General features: G+C 30.5%; 1 protein-coding gene across 2 annotated transcripts in view; it reads right to left on the reverse strand.

Moving 5' to 3' along the window:
- The window catches only part of LOC143239605 (gamma-aminobutyric acid receptor subunit pi-like), a 61,891-nt gene extending 42,641 nt beyond the window's left edge, over positions 1 to 19,250 (reverse strand). For both annotated transcript variants that reach the window (XM_076480857.1, XM_076480855.1), the window contains exon 1: positions 18,953 to 19,250. In XM_076480857.1, coding sequence (XP_076336972.1) covers positions 18,953 to 19,026 — 74 coding nt within the window. In that variant the 5' untranslated portion in view covers positions 19,027 to 19,250. The remainder of the gene's footprint in view (positions 1 to 18,952) is intronic.
- Between the last annotated feature and the right edge of the window lie 3,313 nt (positions 19,251 to 22,563).

Here is a 22,563-nt window from a genome sequence, read left to right on the forward strand (position 1 = left end):
TTCATTTTGTTTGTAACTTTTACTGGTTCAATCTGAAACTTACTTCATTTTGTTTGTAACTTTTACTGGTTCAATCTGAAACTTACTTCATTTTGTTTGTAACTTTTACTGGTTCAATCTGAAACTTACTTCATTTTGTTTGTAAATTTAACTGGTTCAATCTGAAACTTACTTCATTTTGTTTGTAACTTTTACTGGTTCAATCTGAAACTTACTTCATTTTGTTTGTAACTTTTACTTTCAATCTGAAACTGGTAACTTTTACAATCTGAAACTTACTTCATTTTGTTTGTAACTTTTACTGGTTCAATCTGAAACTTACTTCATTTTGTTTGTAACTTTAACTGGTTCAATCTGAAACTTACTTCATTTTGTTTGTAACTTTTACTGGTTCAATCTGAAACTTATTTTGTTTGTAACTTTAACTGGTTCAATCTGAAACTTACTTCATTTTGTTTGTAAATTTAACTGGTTCAATCTGAAACTTACTTCATTTTGTTTGTAACTTTTACTGGTTCAATCTGAAACTTACTTCATTTTGTTTGTAAATTTTACTGGTTCAATCTGAAACTTACTTCATTTTGTTTGTAACTTTTACTGGTTCAATCTGAAACTTACTTCATTTTGTTTGTAAATTTAACTGGTTCAATCTGAAACTTACTTCATTTTGTTTGTAACTTTTACTGGTTCAATCTGAAACTTACTTCATTTTGTTTGTAAATTTAACTGGTTCAATCTGAAACTTACTTCATTTTGTTTGTAACTTTTACTGGTTCAATCTGAAACTTACTTCATTTTGTTTGTAAATTTAACTGGTTCAATCTGAAACTTACTTCATTTTGTTTGTAACTTTACTGGTTCAATCTGAAACTTACTTCATTTTGTTTGTAAATTTAACTGGTTCAATCTGAAACTTACTTCATTTTGTTTGTAACTTTTACTGGTTCAATCTGAAACTTACTTCATTTTGTTTGTAAACTTACTTCATTTTGTTTGTAATTTTACTGGTTCAATCTGAAACTTACTTCATTTTGTTTGTAACTTTAACTGGTTCAATCTGAAACTTACTTCATTTTGTTTGTAAATTTAACTGGTTCAATCTGAAACTTACTTCATTTTGTTTGTAACTTTTACTGGTTCAATCTGAAACTTACTTCATTTTGTTTGTAACTTTTACTGGTTCAATCTGAAACTTACTTCATTTTGTTTGTAAATTTAACTGGTTCAATCTGAAACTTACTTCATTTTGTTTGTAACTTTTACTGGTTCAATCTGAAACTTACTTCATTTTGTTTGTAAATTTAACTGGTTCAATCTGAAACTTACTTCATTTTGTTTGTAACTTTTACTGGTTCAATCTGAAACTTACTTCATTTTGTTTGTAACTTTAACTGGTTCAATCTGAAACTTACTTCATTTTGTTTGTAAATTTAACTGGTTCAATCTGAAACTTACTTCATTTTGTTTGTAACTTTTACTGGTTCAATCTGAAACTTACTTCATTTTGTTTGTAAATTTAAATTTTACTTCATGGTTCAATCTGAAACTTACTTCATTTTGTTTGTAACTTTACTGGTTCAATCTGAAACTTACTTCATTTTGTTTGTAACTTTAACTGGTTCAATCTGAAACTTACTTCATTTTGTTTGTAACTTTAACTGGTTCAATCTGAAACTTACTTCATTTTGTTTGTAACTTTAACTGGTTCAATCTGAAACTTACTTCATTTTGTTTGTAACTTTTACTGGTTCAATCTGAAACTTACTTCATTTTGTTTGTAACTTTTACTGGTTCAATCTGAAACTTACTTCATTTTGTTTGTAACTTTAACTGGTTCAATCTGAAACTTACTTCATTTTGTTTGTAAATTTAACTGGTTCAATCTGAAACTTACTTCATTTTGTTTGTAACTTTTACTGGTTCAATCTGAAACTTACTTCATTTTGTTTGTAACTTTTACTGGTTCAATCTGAAACTTACTTCATTTTGTTTGTAAATTTAACTGGTTCAATCTGAAACTTACTTCATTTTGTTTGTAACTTTTACTGGTTCAATCTGAAACTTACTTCATTTTGTTTGTAAATTTAACTGGTTCAATCTGAAACTTACTTCATTTTGTTTGTAACTTTACTGGTTCAATCTGAAACTTACTTCATTTTGTTTGTAACTTTAACTGGTTCAATCTGAAACTTACTTCATTTTGTTTGTAAATTTTACTTCATTTTGTTTGTAAATTTAACTGGTTCAATTTGAAACTTACTTCATTTTGTTTGTAACTTTAACTGGTTCAATCTGAAACTTACTTCATTTTGTTTGTAACTTTAACTGGTTCAATCTGAAACTTACTTCATTTTGTTTGTAACTTTACTGGTTCAATCTGAAACTTACTTCATTTTGTTTGTAAATTTAACTGGTTCAATCTGAAACTTACTTCATTTTGTTTGTAACTTTTACTGGTTCAATCTGAAACTTACTTCATTTTGTTTGTAAATTTAACTGGTTCAATCTGAAACTTACTTCATTTTGTTTGTAACTTTTACTGGTTCAATCTGAAACTTACTTCATTTTGTTTGTAACTTTTACTGGTTCAATCTGAAACTTACTTCATTTTGTTTGTAACTTTTACTGGTTCAATCTGAAACTTACTTCATTTTGTTTGTAAATTTAACTGGTTCAATCTGAAACTTACTTCATTTTGTTTGTAAATTTAACTGGTTCAATCTGAAACTTACTTCATTTTGTTTGTAACTTTCAATCTGACTGGTTCAATCTGAAACTTACTTCATTTTGTTTGTAAATTTAACTGGTTCAATCTGACTGTTTGTAACTTTTACTGGTTCAATCTGAAACTTACTTCATTTTGTTTGTAACTTTAACTGGTTCAATCTGAAACTTACTTCATTTTGTTTGTAAATTTAACTGGTTCAATCTGAAACTTACTTCATTTTGTTTGTAACTTTAACTGGTTCAATCTGAAACTTACTTCATTTTGTTTGTAAATTTTACTGGTTCAATCTGAAACTTACTTCATTTTGTTTGTAAATTTTACTGGTTCAATCTGAAACTTACTTCATTTTGTTTGTAACTTTAACTGGTTCAATCTGAAACTTACTTCATTTTGTTTGTAACTTTAACTTTCAATCTGAACTGGTTCAATCTGAAACTTACTTCATTTTGTTTGTAACTTTTACTGGTTCAATCTGAAACTTACTTCATTTTGTTTGTAACTTTTACTGGTTCAATCTGAAACTTACTTCATTTTGTTTGTAACTTTAACTGGTTCAATCTGAAACTTACTTCATTTTGTTTGTAAATTTAACTGGTTCAATCTGAAACTTACTTCATTTTGTTTGTAACTTTTACTGGTTCAATCTGAAACTTACTTCATTTTGTTTGTAACTTTAATCTGGTTCAATCTGAAACTTACTTCATTTTGTTTGTAACTTTCAATCTGACTGGTTCAATCTGAAACTTACTTCATTTTGTTTGTAAATTTAACTGGTTCAATCTGAAACTTACTTCATTTTGTTTGTAACTTTTACTGGTTCAATCTGAAACTTACTTCATTTTGTTTGTAACTTTAACTGGTTCAATCTGAAACTTACTTCATTTTGTTTGTAACTTTACTGGTTCAATCTGAAACTTACTTCATTTTGTTTGTAACTTTAACTGGTTCAATCTGAAACTTACTTCATTTTGTTTGTAAATTTAACTGGTTCAATCTGAAACTTACTTCATTTTGTTTGTAACTTTTACTGGTTCAATCTGAAACTTACTTCATTTTGTTTGTAAATTTAACTGGTTCAATCTGAAACTTACTTCATTTTGTTTGTAACTTTACTGGTTCAATCTGAAACTTACTTCATTTTGTTTGTAAATTTAACTGGTTCAATCTGAAACTTACTTCATTTTGTTTGTAACTTTAACTGGTTCAATCTGAAACTTACTTCATTTTGTTTGTAACTTTAACTGGTTCAATCTGAAACTTACTTCATTTTGTTTGTAACTTTACTGGTTCAATCTGAAACTTACTTCATTTTGTTTGTAACTTTTACTGGTTCAATCTGAAACTTACTTCATTTTGTTTGTAACTTTTGGTTCAATCTGAAACTTACTTCATTTTGTTTGTAACTTTTACTGGTTCAATCTGAAACTTACTTCATTTTGTTTGTAACTTTAACTGGTTCAATCTGAAACTTACTTCATTTTGTTTGTAACTTTTACTGGTTCAATCTGAAACTTACTTCATTTTGTTTGTAACTTTTTCAATCTGAAACTTACTTCATTTTGTTTGTAAATTTAACTGGTTCAATCTGAAACTTACTTCATTTTGTTTGTAACTTTTACTGGTTCAATCTGAAACTTACTTCATTTTGTTTGTAACTTTTACTGGTTCAATCTGAAACTTACTTCATTTTGTTTGTAACTTTAACTGGTTCAATCTGAAACTTACTTCATTTTGTTTGTAACTTTACTGGTTCAATCTGAAACTTACTTCATTTTGTTTGTAACTTTAACTGGTTCAATCTGAAACTTACTTCATTTTGTTTGTAACTTTTACTGGTTCAATCTGAAACTTACTTCATTTTGTTTGTAAATTTAACTGGTTCAATCTGAAACTTACTTCATTTTGTTTGTAACTTTACTGGTTCAATCTGAAACTTACTTCATTTTGTTTGTAACTTTTACTGGTTCAATCTGAAACTTACTTCATTTTGTTTGTAAATTTAACTGGTTCAATCTGAAACTTACTTCATTTTGTTTGTAACTTTCAATCTGACTGGTTCAATCTGAAACTTACTTCATTTTGTTTGTAACTTTTACTGGTTCAATCTGAAACTTACTTCATTTTGTTTGTAACTTTAACTGGTTCAATCTGAAACTTACTTCATTTTGTTTGTAAATTTAACTGGTTCAATCTGAAACTTACTTCATTTTGTTTGTAACTTTTACTGGTTCAATCTGAAACTTACTTCATTTTGTTTGTAAATTTAACTGGTTCAATCTGAAACTTACTTCATTTTGTTTGTAACTTTTACTGGTTCAATCTGAAACTTACTTCATTTTGTTTGTAAATTTAACTGGTTCAATCTGAAACTTACTTCATTTTGTTTGTAACTTTTACTGGTTCAATCTGAAACTTACTTCATTTTGTTTGTAACTTTTACTGGTTCAATCTGAAACTTACTTCATTTTGTTTGTAACTTTAACTGGTTCAATCTGAAACTTACTTCATTTTGTTTGTAACTTTTACTGGTTCAATCTGAAACTTACTTCATTTTGTTTGTAAATTTAACTGGTTCAATCTGAAACTTACTTCATTTTGTTTGTAACTTTTACTGGTTCAATCTGAAACTTACTTCATTTTGTTTGTAAATTTAACTGGTTCAATCTGAAACTTACTTCATTTTGTTTGTAACTTTAACTGGTTCAATCTGAAACTTACTTCATTTTGTTTGTAACTTTACTGGTTCAATCTGAAACTTACTTCATTTTGTTTGTAAATTTAACTGGTTCAATCTGAAACTTACTTCATTTTGTTTGTAACTTTTACTGGTTCAATCTGAAACTTACTTCATTTTGTTTGTAAATTTAACTGGTTCAATCTGAAACTTACTTCATTTTGTTTGTAACTTTTACTGGTTCAATCTGAAACTTACTTCATTTTGTTTGTAAATTTAACTGGTTCAATCTGAAACTTACTTCATTTTGTTTGTAACTTTAATCTGGTTCTTCATTTTGTTTGTAACTTTAACTGGTTCAATCTGAAACTTACTTCATTTTGTTTGTAACTTTAACTGGTTCAATCTGAAACTTACTTCATTTTGTTTGTAACTTTTACTGGTTCAATCTGAAACTTACTTCATTTTGTTTGTAAATTTAACTGGTTCAATCTGAAACTTACTTCATTTTGTTTGTAACTTTACTGGTTCAATCTGAAACTTACTTCATTTTGTTTGTAAATTTAACTGGTTCAATCTGAAACTTACTTCATTTTGTTTGTAACTTTAACTGGTTCAATCTGAAACTTACTTCATTTTGTTTGTAACTTTTACTGGTTCAATCTGAAACTTACTTCATTTTGTTTGTAACTTTAACTGGTTCAATCTGAAACTTACTTCATTTTGTTTGTAACTTTTACTGGTTCAATCTGAAACTTACTTCATTTTGTTTGTAAATTTAACTGGTTCAATCTGAAACTTACTTCATTTTGTTTGTAACTTTTACTGGTTCAATCTGAAACTTACTTCATTTTGTTTGTAAATTTAACTGGTTCAATCTGAAACTTACTTCATTTTGTTTGTAACTTTAACTGGTTCAATCTGAAACTTACTTCATTTTGTTTGTAAATTTAACTGGTTCAATCTGAAACTTACTTCATTTTGTTTGTAACTTTTACTGGTTCAATCTGAAACTTACTTCATTTTGTTTGTAACTTTAACTGGTTCAATCTGAAACTTACTTCATTTTGTTTGTAACTTTTACTGGTTCAATCTGAAACTTACTTCATTTTGTTTGTAACTTTTACTGGTTCAATCTGAAACTTACTTCATTTTGTTTGTAACTTTTACTGGTTCAATCTGAAACTTACTTCATTTTGTTTGTAACTTTAACTGGTTCAATCTGAAACTTACTTCATTTTGTTTGTAACTTTAACTGGTTCAATCTGAAACTTACTTCATTTTGTTTGTAAATGGTTCAATCTGGTTACAATCTGAAACTTACTTCATTTTGTTTGTAACTTTTACTGGTTCAATCTGAAACTTACTTCATTTTGTTTGTAACTTTTACTGGTTCAATCTGAAACTTACTTCATTTTGTTTGTAACTTTTACTGGTTCAATCTGAAACTTACTTCATTTTGTTTGTAACTTTTACTGGTTCAATCTGAAACTTACTTCATTTTGTTTGTAAATTTAACTGGTTCAATCTGAAACTTACTTCATTTTGTTTGTAACTTTAACTGGTTCAATCTGAAACTTACTTCATTTTGTTTGTAAATTTAACTGGTTCAATCTGAAACTTACTTCATTTTGTTTGTAACTTTTACTGGTTCAATCTGAAACTTACTTCATTTTGTTTGTAACTTTAACTGGTTCAATCTGAAACTTACTTCATTTTGTTTGTAACTTTTACTGGTTCAATCTGAAACTTACTTCATTTTGTTTGTAATTTTGTTTGTAAATTTAACTTTCAATCTGAAACTTACTTCATTTTGTTTGTAACTTTAACTGGTTCAATCTGAAACTTACTTCATTTTGTTTGTAACTTTAACTGGTTCAATCTGAAACTTACTTCATTTTGTTTGTAACTTTTACTGGTTCAATCTGAAACTTACTTCATTTTGTTTGTAACTTTAACTGGTTCAATCTGAAACTTACTTCATTTTGTTTGTAACTTTTACTGGTTCAATCTGAAACTTACTTCATTTTGTTTGTAACTTTAACTGGTTCAATCTGAAACTTACTTCATTTTGTTTGTAACTTTTACTGGTTCAATCTGAAACTTACTTCATTTTGTTTGTAACTTTAACTGGTTCAATCTGAAACTTACTTCATTTTGTTTGTAACTTTAACTGGTTCAATCTGAAACTTACTTCATTTTGTTTGTAACTTTTACTGGTTCAATCTGAAACTTACTTCATTTTGTTTGTAACTTTAACTGGTTCAATCTGAAACTTACTTCATTTTGTTTGTAAATTTAACTGGTTCAATCTGAAACTTACTTCATTTTGTTTGTAACTTTTACTGGTTCAATCTGAAACTTACTTCATTTTGTTTGTAACTTTTACTGGTTCAATCTGAAACTTACTTCATTTTGTTTGTAAATTTAACTGGTTCAATCTGAAACTTACTTCATTTTGTTTGTAACTTTAACTGGTTCAATCTGAAACTTACTTCATTTTGTTTGTAACTTTAACTGGTTCAATCTGAAACTTACTTCATTTTGTTTGTAACTTTCAATCTGACTGGTTCAATCTGAAACTTACTTCATTTTGTTTGTAAATTTAACTGGTTCAATCTGAAACTTACTTCATTTTGTTTGTAACTTTTAATCTGGTTCAATCTGAAACTTACTTCATTTTGTTTGTAAATTTAACTGGTTCAATCTGAAACTTACTTCATTTTGTTTGTAACTTTACTGGTTCAATCTGAAACTTACTTCATTTTGTTTGTAACTTTTACTGGTTCAATCTGAAACTTACTTCATTTTGTTTGTAACTTTTGTAAATTTAACTGGTTCAATCTGGTTCAATCTGAAACTTACTTCATTTTGTTTGTAAATTTAACTGGTTCAATCTGAAACTTACTTCATTTTGTTTGTAACTTTATTTTGTTTGTAACTTTAACTGGTTCAATCTGAAACTTACTTCATTTTGTTTGTAACTTTAACTGGTTCAATCTGAAACTTACTTCATTTTGTTTGTAAATTTAACTGGTTCAATCTGAAACTTACTTCATTTTGTTTGTAACTTTTACTGGTTCAATCTGAAACTTACTTCATTTTGTTTGTAACTTTAACTGGTTCAATCTGAAACTTACTTCATTTTGTTTGTAAATTTAACTGGTTCAATCTGAAACTTACTTCATTTTGTTTGTAACTTTAACTGGTTCAATCTGAAACTTACTTCATTTTGTTTGTAACTTTACTGGTTCAATCTGAAACTTACTTCATTTTGTTTGTAACTTTAACTGGTTCAATCTGAAACTTACTTCATTTTTTGTAACTTGTAACTTTACTTCATTTTGTTTGTAACTTTTACTGGTTCAATCTGAAACTTACTTCATTTTGTTTGTAAATTTAACTGGTTCAATCTGAAACTTACTTCATTTTGTTTGTAACTTTAACTGGTTCAATCTGAAACTTACTTCATTTTGTTTGTAAATTTAACTGGTTCAATCTGAAACTTACTTCATTTTGTTTGTAACTTTTACTGGTTCAATCTGAAACTTACTTCATTTTGTTTGTAAATTTAACTGGTTCAATCTGAAACTTACTTCATTTTGTTTGTAACTTTTACTGGTTCAATCTGAAACTTACTTCATTTTGTTTGTAACTTTTACTGGTTCAATCTGAAACTTACTTCATTTTGTTTGTAAATTTAACTTTACTGGTTCAATCTGAAACTTACTTCATTTTGTTTGTAACTTTACTGGTTCACTGTTTGTAACTTTTACTGGTTCAATCTGAAACTTACTTCATTTTGTTTGTAACTTTTACTGGTTCAATCTGAAACTTACTTCATTTTGTTTGTAAATTTAACTGGTTCAATCTGAAACTTACTTCATTTTGTTTGTAAATTTAACTGGTTCAATCTGAAACTTACTTCATTTTGTTTGTAAATTTAACTGGTTCAATCTGAAACTTACTTCATTTTGTTTGTAAATTTAACTGGTTCAATCTGAAACTTACTTCATTTTGTTTGTAACTTTACTGGTTCAATCTGAAACTTACTTCATTTTGTTTGTAACTTTAACTGGTTCAATCTGAAACTTACTTCATTTTGTTTGTAACTTTTACTGGTTCAATCTGAAACTTACTTCATTTTGTTTGTAAATTTAACTGGTTCAATCTGAAACTTACTTCATTTTGTTTGTAACTTTAACTGGTTCAATCTGAAACTTACTTCATTTTGTTTGTAACTTTTAAACTTACTTCATTTTGTTTGTAAATCTGGTTCAATCTGAAACTTACTTCATTTTGTTTGTAAATTTAACTGGTTCAATCTGAAACTTACTTCATTTTGTTTGTAAATTTAACTGGTTCAATCTGAAACTTACTTCATTTTGTTTGTAAATTTCAACTGGTTCAATCTGAAACTTACTTCATTTTGTTTGTAACTTTAACTGGTTCAATCTGAAACTTACTTCATTTTGTTTGTAAATTTAACTGGTTCAATCTGAAACTTACTTCATTTTGTTTGTAACTTTAACTGGTTCAATCTGAAACTTACTTCATTTTGTTTGTAACTTTAACTGGTTCAATCTGAAACTTACTTCATTTTGTTTGTAACTTTTACTGGTTCAATCTGAAACTTACTTCATTTTGTTTGTAAATTTAACTGGTTCAATCTGAAACTTACTTCATTTTGTTTGTAACTTTAACTGGTTCAATCTGAAACTTACTTCATTTTGTTTGTAAATTTAACTGGTTCAATCTGAAACTTACTTCATTTTGTTTGTAACTTTAACTGGTTCAATCTGAAACTTACTTCATTTTGTTTGTAACTTTAACTGGTTCAATCTGAAACTTACTTCATTTTGTTTGTAAATTTAACTGGTTCAATCTGAAACTTACTTCATTTTGTTTGTAACTTTAACTGGTTCAATCTGAAACTTACTTCATTTTGTTTGTAACTTTAACTGGTTCAATCTGAAACTTACTTCATTTTGTTTGTAAATTTAACTGGTTCAATCTGAAACTTACTTCATTTTGTTTGTAACTTTTACTGGTTCAATCTGAAACTTACTTCATTTTGTTTGTAAATTTAACTGGTTCAATCTGAAACTTACTTCATTTTGTTTGTAACTTTAACTGGTTCACTGGTTCAATCTGAAACTTACTTCATTTTGTTTGTAAATTTAACTGGTTCAATCTGAAACTTACTTCATTTTGTTTGTAACTTTAACTGGTTCAATCTGAAACTTACTTCATTTTGTTTGTAACTTTAACTGGTTCAATCTGAAACTTACTTCATTTTGTTTGTAACTTTTACTGGTTCAATCTGAAACTTACTTCATTTTGTTTGTAAATTTAACTGGTTCAATCTGAAACTTACTTCATTTTGTTTGTAACTTTTACTGGTTCAATCTGAAACTTACTTCATTTTGTTTGTAAATTTAACTGGTTCAATCTGAAACTTACTTCATTTTGTTTGTAACTTTCAATCTGAAACTTACTTCATTTTGTTTGTAACTCTGGTTCAATCTGAAACTTACTTCATTTTGTTTGTAAATTTAACTGGTTCAATCTGAAACTTACTTCATTTTGTTTGTAACTTTTACTGGTTCAATCTGAAACTTACTTCATTTTGTTTGTAAATTTAACTGGTTCAATCTGAAACTTACTTCATTTTGTTTGTAAATTTAACTGGTTCAATCTGAAACTTACTTCATTTTGTTTGTAACTTTAACTGGTTCAATCTGAAACTTACTTCATTTTGTTTGTAACTTTACTTTCAACTGGTTCAATCTGAAACTTACTTCATTTTGTTTGTAAATTTAACTGGTTCAATCTGAAACTTACTTCATTTTGTTTGTAACTTTAACTGGTTCAATCTGAAACTTACTTCATTTTGTTTGTAAATTTAACTGGTTCAATCTGAAACTTACTTCATTTTGTTTGTAACTTTTACTGGTTCAATCTGAAACTTACTTCATTTTGTTTGTAAATTTAACTGGTTCAATCTGAAACTTACTTCATTTTGTTTGTAAATTTAACTGGTTCAATCTGAAACTTACTTCATTTTGTTTGTAACTTTTACTGGTTCAATCTGAAACTTACTTCATTTTGTTTGTAAATTTAACTGGTTCAATCTGAAACTTACTTCATTTTGTTTGTAACTTTTACTGGTTCAATCTGAAACTTACTTCATTTTGTTTGTAAATTTAACTGGTTCAATCTGAAACTTACTTCATTTTGTTTGTAACTTTTACTGGTTCAATCTGAAACTTACTTCATTTTGTTTGTAAATTTAACTGGTTCAATCTGAAACTTACTTCATTTTGTTTGTAACTTTTACTGGTTCAATCTGAAACTTACTTCATTTTGTTTGTAACTTTACTGGTTCAATCTGAAACTTACTTCATTTTGTTTGTAACTTTACTGGTTCAATCTGAAACTTACTTCATTTTGTTTGTAAATTTACTGGTTCAATCTGAAACTTACTTCATTTTGTTTGTAACTTTACTGGTTCAATCTGAAACTTACTTCATTTTGTTTGTAACTTTAACTGGTTCAATCTGAAACTGTTCATTTTGTTTGTAAATTTTTGTTTGTACTGGTTCAATCTGAAACTTACTTCATTTTGTTTGTAACTTTACTGGTTCAATCTGAAACTTACTTCATTTTGTTTGTAAATTTAACTGGTTCAATCTGAAACTTACTTCATTTTGTTTGTAACTTTTACTGGTTCAATCTGAAACTTACTTCATTTTGTTTGTAACTTTAACTGGTTCAATCTGAAACTTACTTCATTTTGTTTGTAACTTTTACTGGTTCAATCTGAAACTTACTTCATTTTGTTTGTAACTTTTACTGGTTCAATCTGAAACTTACTTCATTTTGTTTGTAACTTTTACTGGTTCAATCTGAAACTTACTTCTGGTTCATTTTGTTTGTAACTTTACTGGTTCAATCTGAAACTTACTTCATTTTGTTTGTAACTTTCAATCTGACTGGTTCAATCTGAAACTTACTTCATTTTGTTTGTAACTTTACTGGTTCAATCTGAAACTTACTTCATTTTGTTTGTAACTTTTACTGGTTCAATCTGAAACTTACTTCATTTTGTTTGTAACTTTTACTGGTTCAATCTGAAACTTACTTCATTTTGTTTGTAACTTTTACTGGTTCAATCTGAAACTTACTTCATTTTGTTTGTAACTTTTACTGGTTCAATCTGAAACTTACTTCATTTTGTTTGTAACTTTACTGGTTCAATCTGAAACTTACTTCATTTTGTTTGTAACTTTTACTGGTTCAATCTGAAACTTACTTCATTTTGTTTGTAACTTTTACTGGTTCAATCTGAAACTTACTTCATTTTGTTTGTAACTTTTACTGGTTCAATCTGAAACTTACTTCATTTTGTTTGTAACTTTTACTGGTTCAATCTGAAACTTACTTCATTTTGTTTGTAACTTTTACTGGTTCAATCTGAAACTTACTTCATTTTGTTTGTAACTTTTACTGGTTCAATCTGAAACTTACTTCATTTTGTTTGTAACTTTTACTGGTTCAATCTGAAACTTACTTCATTTTGTTTGTAACTTTTACTGGTTCAATCTGAAACTTACTTCATTTTGTTTGTAACTTTACTGGTTCAATCTGAAACTTACTTCATTTTGTTTGTAACTTTAACTGGTTCAATCTGAAACTTACTTCATTTTGTTTGTAACTTTTACTGGTTCAATCTGAAACTTACTTCATTTTGTTTGTAACTTTAACTGGTTCAATCTGAAACTTACTTCATTTTGTTTGTAACTTTTACTGGTTCAATCTGAAACTTACTTCATTTTGTTTGTAACTTTTACTGGTTCAATCTGAAACTTACTTCATTTTGTTTGTAACTTTTACTGGTTCAATCTGAAACTTACTTCATTTTGTTTGTAAATTTAACTGGTTCAATCTGAAACTTACTTCATTTTGTTTGTAACTTTTACTGGTTCAATCTGAAACTTACTTCATTTTGTTTGTAACTTTTACTGGTTCAATCTGAAACTTACTTCATTTTGTTTGTAACTTTTACTGGTTCAATCTGAAACTTACTTCATTTTGTTTGTAACTTTAACTGGTTCAATCTGAAACTTACTTCATTTTGTTTGTAACTTTTACTGGTTCAATCTGAAACTTACTTCATTTTGTTTGTAACTTTTACTGGTTCAATCTGAAACTTACTTCATTTTGTTTGTAACTTTTACTGGTTCAATCTGAAACTTACTTCATTTTGTTTGTAATCTTTTCACTGGTTCAATCTGAAACTTACTTCATTTTGTTTGTAAATTTAACTGGTTCAATCTGAAACTTACTTCATTTTGTTTGTAACTTTACTGGTTCAATCTGAAACTTACTTCATTTTGTTTGTAAATTTAACTGGTTCAATCTGAAACTTACTTCATTTTGTTTGTAAATTTAACTGGTTCAATCTGAAACTTACTTCATTTTGTTTGTAACTTTAACTGGTTCAATCTGAAACTTACTTCATTTTGTTTGTAACTTTTACTGGTTCAATCTGAAACTTACTTCATTTTGTTTGTAACTTTTACTGGTTCAATCTGAAACTTACTTCATTTTGTTTGTAACTTTTACTGGTTCAATCTGAAACTTACTTCATTTTGTTTGTAACTTTTACTGGTTCAATCTGAAACTTACTTCATTTTGTTTGTAACTTTTACTGGTTCAATCTGAAACTTACTTCATTTTGTTTGTAACTTTTACTGGTTCAATCTGAAACTTACTTCATTTTGTTTGTAACTTTACTGGTTCAATCTGAAACTTACTTCATTTTGTTTGTAACTTTTTTGTAACTTTTACTGGTTCAATCTGAAACTTACTTCATTTTGTTTGTAACTTTAACTGGTTCAATCTGAAACTTACTTCATTTTGTTTGTAACTTTTACTGGTTCAATCTGAAACTTACTTCATTTTGTTTGTAAATTTAACTGGTTCAATCTGAAACTTACTTCATTTTGTTTGTAACTTTTACTGGTTCAATCTGAAACTTACTTCATTTTGTTTGTAACTTTTACTGGTTCAATCTGAAACTTACTTCATTTTGTTTGTAACTTTTACTGGTTCAATCTGAAACTTACTTCATTTTGTTTGTAACTTTTACTGGTTCAATCTGAAACTTACTTCATTTTGTTTGTAACTTTTACTGGTTCAATCTGAAACTTACTTCATTTTGTTTGTAACTTTTACTGGTTCAATCTGAAACTTACTTCATTTTGTTTGTAACTTTTGGTTCACTGGTTCAATCTGAAACTTACTTCATTTTGTTTGTAACTTTAACTGGTTCAATCTGAAACTTACTTCATTTTGTTTGTAACTTTCAATCTGAAACTGGTTCAATCTGAAACTTACTTCATTTTGTTTGTAAATTTAACTGGTTCAATCTGAAACTTACTTCATTTTGTTTGTAACTTTAACTGGTTCAATCTGAAACTTACTTCATTTTGTTTGTAACTTTTACTGGTTCAATCTGAAACTTACTTCATTTTGTTTGTAACTTTAACTGGTTCAATCTGAAACTTACTTCATTTTGTTTGTAACTTTACTGGTTCAATCTGAAACTTACTTCATTTTGTTTGTAAATTTAACTGGTTCAATCTGAAACTTACTTCATTTTGTTTGTAACTTTTACTGGTTCAATCTGAAACTTACTTCATTTTGTTTGTAAATTTAACTGGTTCAATCTGAAACTTACTTCATTTTGTTTGTAACTTTTACTGGTTCAATCTGAAACTTACTTCATTTTGTTTGTAAATTTAACTGGTTCAATCTGAAACTTACTTCATTTTGTTTGTAACTTTTACTGGTTCAATCTGAAACTTACTTCATTTTGTTTGTAAATTTAACTGGTTCAATCTGAAACTTACTTCATTTTGTTTGTAACTTTTACTGGTTCAATTTGAAACTTACTTCATTTTGTTTGTAACTTTTACTGGTTCAATCTGAAACTTACTTCATTTTGTTTGTAAATTTAACTGGTTCAATCTGAAACTTACTTCATTTTGTTTGTAAATTTAACTGGTTCAATCTGAAACTTACTTCATTTTGTTTGTAAATTTAACTGGTTCAATCTGAAACTTACTTCATTTTGTTTGTAACTTTTACTGGTTCAATCTGAAACTTACTTCATTTTGTTTGTAACTTTTACTGGTTCAATCTGAAACTTACTTCATTTTGTTTGTAATTTTTACTGGTTCAATTTGAAACTTACTTCATTTTGTTTGTAATATTTATTGATTAAATCTGACACACATCGTTTTTGTAGAAATTTTAATTGTTTATTTATTTCTCATCTATCAAAATATTGCCTAGTTATAAAAATATTATCCAGTTATGATTGGTGATGATCAGTGCGGTAGTTTCCGAGTTTACTCAGCAAGGCAAAATATAATAACATTTGTTGACGTAATAGCTTTAACTGTACAAAGGCACTTAATTGAAACTTACAAAACACTTGTTTTAATATTATTACATTTGAACAATATATTGTGTAGTTAATTAGTTTCCCACACCGTGATTTTGGCAAACAGTTTAATAAGAAACATAAAAGCAAAACAAATTCCATACAATAAGCAGATGAAGGGAAACCGTAGTTTCGAATCAGATCGATTTGAGAGAATCTAACCAAGAGGACATTAAGCGCTTTTCATTACGAAAGACGTCTTGGTGAAGGTTTTATCACGACATAAATTATTACTTTTTATCTGTAAACGAGTAGCTAAGACTATAAATTTTAGAGAAAGATCGAATACTCAATGTTTTTCAGGTAGCGGTATAACATTTCGCGCAAAGATACACGAGGGCTATCTGCGCCATCCGTCTATAATTTAGCTGTGCAAGACTAAAAAAAAGCCAGCTTGTAATCACCACCCACTGCCAGCTCTTGGGCTACTCTTTTACCAACGAAAATTACATTATATATAACGCCCTCACTACCTGGCCATGCCGGGCCTAATATTAGATAATAAAAGGAAATTTACTGTATTCAGTTAAAAACTACAGCTTTAACTAATAGCTTTGAAACACACTATAGCTGTCCGATGTGATTTCACAAATTCGAATGGACACTACAGAATGATACTACATACAGGGGCTGTATGGAAGAAAAAGTTTAAAGGACACGTAGTCCATTCAGCGACTCATTGAATCCATGTCCATGAGGATTAATACATTTTTATAAACAACAATACGGAATACACTGTAAATACTATGTACTACTGTTATGACGTGAGAAAGGCTTTTGCTATATCATTTGGAAGATACTTTCACAAAAGTCCCCTGCTGGTACAGCGGCAATTCTTCGGATTTACAACGCTAAAATCAGGAGTTCATTTCCCCTCGGCATTCTGATATAAAAGACTAGAATGATGCTTCATGGCAATCAATTTTTATCTAAGTGTTTGAAATAAAGTGCTACGTACACAAACGTTTAATACGCTATATATAAATAATTTTGAAGTCCCAACACATCCATATAGTTCTTGTTGCCATGTCTAGTTTTCCTCTGTTTGACGACTGCGAATCTTAACACTAGCTCTGAAACGCTACAATTTTTGTGTAAAATTGCTGTTAGGTCCAAACCCCACCATTTCTACCTATTTGCTTTCCATAATCCATCCAGTTTACAAGGACGACAGTTGCACAAAGCTCGTTTCAACAGACAGGAATTCATAAGCGTTGCGCTAGGTAACTTGACCAGTGTGAATATATCTTTATGATCTGAGTGGCAGAAAGGGCTGTTAGACACCTTTTTAAGAAGTGGCATTTTTTTCAGTAGCATAACAATGACTACGAATCGTAGTTCTAATACATCCCGTTCCACTGTGGCTCTAAATTGATTATGACTGTAACGTTACTTGTGTATGTATTTGTGTGTGTGTTATCATCGAAGTCCAATATCGATTAGTTATAATAAAGTTTTGGTTAAATCGTGACTTGGTCATGAAAAATACTTAATCCAGATCGCGAATTCGTAATAGGTGTCGTCACTGATTGCTTTAGGAGTTGCTTATTAAAAATGTTATTTTGTGTAATATTTATTTTAGTAGTTGTAGTTTTTGAATTAAGTACAAAGCTACACAATGGGCTATCTGTGCTCTGCCCACCACGGGTATCGAAACCCGAATTTTAGCGTTGTAAGTCCGCAGACATACCGCTGAGCCACTGGGGGGATATATTTATTTTAAACGAACCCTATCGCGTATATGTGTGAATCGTATAAATCGTTTCGTTTCAGTACCGACGACTGTCAGTAATTTTCACGAATGACATGTTACAAAAGGTGGACGCTACCGACATGTTGTAAAAGGTGGAAGCTACCGACATGTTGTAAAAGGTGGAAGCTACCGACATGTTGCAAAAGGTGGACGCTACCGACATGTTGCAAAAGGTGGACGCTACTGACATGTTGTGTAAGGTGGACTCTACCGACATGTTGTAAAAGGTGGACGCGGCCTTTAATACATCAAATAATTGTATTTTATTTGTTACCTTTGACGTCCATCAACAAGAAGATCGCAGATATTAAAACAAAAATCGACGAGACTGTTTTAAGTAGAGGCCTGGCATGGCCAAGCGCGTAAGGCGTGCGACTCGTAATCTGAGGGCCGCGGGTTTGCGCCAGCGTCGCGCTAAACATGCTCGCCCTCCCAGCCGTGGGGGTGTATAATGTGACGGTCAATCCCACTATTCGTTGGTAAAAGAGTAGCCCAAGAGTTGGCGGTGGGTGGTGATGACTAGCTGCCTTACCTCTAGTCTTACACTGCTAAATTAGGGACGGCTAGCACAGATAGCCCTCGAGTAGCTTTGTGCGAAATTCCAAAACAAACGTTTTAAGTCGAAACTGAACAAATAAAAATCAAGTTAAGAATTATAAAACAACAACAAAATGTTTCTGGAAATTTTAATTTACTCTCAAATGCTGCGATTACATTTATTAGAATGATTCTTGAGAGCTGTCTATACAGAGTTTGTAATAGGCTTAAGTGTCAGTGGAAAGTAAAGTAATAGCATCCTTCCTAACACTATTACTTTACTTGCTTATTTGTAAATAAGCACAAAGCTATGCAGTGGACTATCTATGCTATTCCCACCACAGGTATCGAAACCAGATTTCTAGCGTTGTAAGTCCCAGGACGTATCGCTGTGTCACTGGGAAGTATTATCGTCTAAGACAGGGGTTCTTAACCAGGGGTGCCCGCACCCCTAGGGGGTTCGAAGATGATTCCCAAGGGGTGCGAGGATGCCCATGAATAATTAAAGCAAATCTATATTTTTACATAAGAGTATGCTTTATATTTTTAGCTTTTTTTATATTTAAGTTTCCAGGGGGTGCGAGAAATGATTACTGATTTGAAAGGGGTGCAAACACTGAAAAAGGTTAAGAACCACTGGTCTAAGAGGTGATATTTCCATTTCGAATAACATCTTTTACATCCGTCTGTCGTATCTTAGCAACGTCTCGTAAAGCTGCTCAGTGCAAGAAAAAACTGAGTACTTACTGAACATCCTGAGGACCTTGTAAACACAACACAGACAACAGGAAGGAGGATGCTGTTAGAAGACGAAATAGCATAACACCTTGTTCAGTTAACCATGCGTTAAGCTGATCACTGTACCCACGGGGAAAAGCTGTGTTCTGTGTAATCTTGGTGACAATGCCAGTGTAACAAGCGTTTCTACCAGCAGGGAGTTTACAAGTAGATCCATCCACGTGCAGATCTGAGGCGTGGTAATTGTCTTATTTGCAACACTAACCTACTGTGGATCAATGACTTGTGTAGACGGCATCGGAAAGTTGTGCAGAATGTCAGGAAAATGGGTTTTTATGGATATTGTGCAAACCAATTGTTATGTAGAACAGTTATACAGGTATTGAAAGCTACTTTCGTATAGATGAAAGAAGTGTTCAAGGCAACGATAAATTATGTGGTAAATCGATAGTGCAGCAGTATTGAAGGCGCGTGCAATTTAATTATCACGCGATATGCGTATCACGTGAAATACAATTCCACATCGACTTATATAAAAGGTTTAAAAACTCCATTTGAAATCTTAAAATCTGAATATTGTATATATATATATATATGTACGTATGTGTGTATACATTTAAGTAAATTTTGACTTCTATAAGTTAGAAACAATTAAGTTGTTTTTGTGTCACCTCCTTTGCGCGACAAAATTTTAATTTTCTAACTTTATTTTAATACGTTCTTTAACGCAACTTGTGGAAAAAAAAATGGATTTGGAATTTCCAACCGCAACTCTTTTACTTGTCAGATATGCAGCCAGGTCAGGAAAGCCCATGATTAAGATACATAATGAATAAAAAGGAACAAATTAGTGTCACCCGCCGCACCGCAGTCTCCTTGCACCGAATAATTGGAGTGCGGTCAGAGCTGATAGTGCGTAGCATAACGTCTCGAACTCTGGCATCTCCGATACGTAGCCCGAATCGCTAACCACTAGATCATGCCTACTTCGTTAACATCAGCGGTCACGTTTCTCATTGTCAGCACGCGAGATCATTTGAGTTTTTTAGAATTTTTTTACTAGTGTTAGTTCATCCGTTACAGTTAAAATGTGATAGGAATTGTAAGATAACACAAATAATTTATTTTCTTATATAGATAATATGCAATACTGGGGAAAAGGTAGTATTGTCATTGTCATTATTCTGAAATAGACTAGAATGGATTTCATTTTCAGCTAAACAAATATGTCAAATCAATAGTCACATCATTATAAAGTTTAAGTCAATAAAATGTGAAATAACGACTTTTCTTTTACTTTCAATTACTGTTTTCTAACTGTTTTAAGTTGCCTTAAAAACGCTAGCTCGTATGCTACTTAGTGAATATAAAATAACAAAAAAGAATATTCATTTTTTGTTGAGAATTCAATGCGAGGTTTCCTTAGCGCTGACGGTTGGATGCTACGTTCGTTTTGTTTGTTTTTGAATTTCGCGCAAAGCTACACGAGGGCTATCTGCGCTAGCCGTCCCTAATTTAGCAGTGTAAGACTAGAGGGAAGGCGGCTAGTCATCACCACCAGCCACTAAATCTTCGGCTACTCTTTTACCAACGGTCAATGGGATTGACCGTCACATTGTAACGTCTCCACAGCTGAAAGGGCGAACATGTTTGATGTGACGGGGATTCGAACCCGCGACTCTCGGATTACGAGTCGAGTGCCTTAACCATCTGGCCATGCCAGGCCTAATATCCTGGTCTGCACTAGCTTCTGAGTTAATAAACTGGTGTTTCTGTTTTGTTAAGTGAAGTCCTTTAGGTTATAATAGTAAAGAAAATTAAACTATTAATTTTGGATACGTTTGCTTTCAGTTCAAGCTACGTAATGAGTTTTCGGTGTTCACCGTAGAAATCGAACTTCGAACTTTAAGAAAGCGAAGTCCGCTAATCCATCGAAGGATGTTGTAACATACGTAACATTTTGGTGTATAGCGCTTATGGTTTTTTATTAGCAGTCCTCGCGCTGCCCGGTTTCATCTATTTGGAACTAAACTGCATATTTTGAATCACAAAGTTAAAACGTTGTCCAAAAACTACAAAACCGGTCTATTTGTCTTTTTTTTGATAAGATACAATAATATTTCTGTAATATAAATCGTGTTTATTTTGTTAAGCCTGCCTTAATTAGGAATTGCAGGTAATAAAATGTGGATTCAGTAATTGTACTTCCTTTTAATCGTTCATCAGAAACTTTTCTACAAAAAACGGAAGTGATGTAACGGTTAATTTGATGTGATATTAGTTATATCAGGATGATGAGTAAAAATTTCAGAGTTAAACCTGTGGTATGTCTTGAGCTGTGGGCGAGTTATAAAAGCCCATTAGTTCTGTTATTCGGTTCAAATTGATATCGTAGGCGGCGGGTACTGTTGATTGATTGCTCTGCCGGTCAGCAGGTCGAAATTAGGGACAGCTATACCTGAGCTTTAGAAATTCTGACTTAGAGGCCACTTGACCCACGTGTCGCATAAGATCGTGACGTAATTCAATTGTTACACCTCACTATAGTAATCCAAATCATACCGTAAAAACTGTTTTCCAGCATTGAGGTAGATATATACAGCGTTTCAAGCACAGCCGTCTGCTGTGTTCCAGCTGGCCTGAAGATCCCTGTTAATTGGCAAAAGGGATCATCGGTCTGCAGTGGCTTTATCGGAATCTGGGGTGGTCGGGCTGGATGTTCCACTTCTTCCTAAATTGGGTCATTAGCTTGGTTCATTTGATTTTGTTTTTAATTTCGCGCACGAGGAATATCTGCGCTAGCTGTCAATAATTTAGTAGTGACAGACTAGTAGGAAGTCAGTAGTCAACACTATCCACCGCCACCTTTTGGGCTGCTCGTTTACCAACGAATAGTGGGATTAATTATAACATTATAACCCGCCCCCCGGCTAAAACAGTAAGCATGTTTGATGGGACAGTGTTTCGAACCCGAAATCCTCAGATTAGCAATAATCAAATACTACTATAAATACAATGTTCTTAACTCTAGTTTGTTGTTATGCTATATTTGTTTCATCTCATACGTACGTGTATTAAAATCATACTTTATCCTGTTGTTATTGACTACTTTGTAAGATTAGACCCACCTAGCAACATATCTTAATGAGGTTCTTCTGCAATTATATAATATAATACGTTTAACCCAGTTCTTTATCACAGATGTGCTGACCAGTGGATGGCTCTCGTTTTATACCGTATACCATATCAGCGTTTTTGAAAGACGGGTCACATTTCTGAGTCTCTGAATGGTTTTATATCGATAATAAACATGACTTATCTGTCTCCACTACATTAACCCCAGATCTTCCAGTTCTACAGGTATAATTTTGCTGCTAATTCTGAGTCAACGTGTAAGATAGCTGTATATAAAGCTTCTTTAGCTGGCGATTGAACAAATAAAGCCAATTTTTGAAAGTTTGAACTCTGCAGAGAAGTCATGATTTGGGGCAAATCGTATCGTTTTTGCTCAACACACACATAACACCACGACAAATGAAACGTTTGGTTTTGAACTGTTATCTGATCACAAACATATTGACACGAGTATGTTATTTCAGCTTTCCAGGTTATATGAAAAA

This window comes from Tachypleus tridentatus, chromosome 13 (assembly GCF_004210375.1).
Source record: "Tachypleus tridentatus isolate NWPU-2018 chromosome 13, ASM421037v1, whole genome shotgun sequence".
In the NCBI taxonomy this organism is placed as follows: domain Eukaryota; kingdom Metazoa; phylum Arthropoda; class Merostomata; order Xiphosura; family Limulidae; genus Tachypleus; species Tachypleus tridentatus.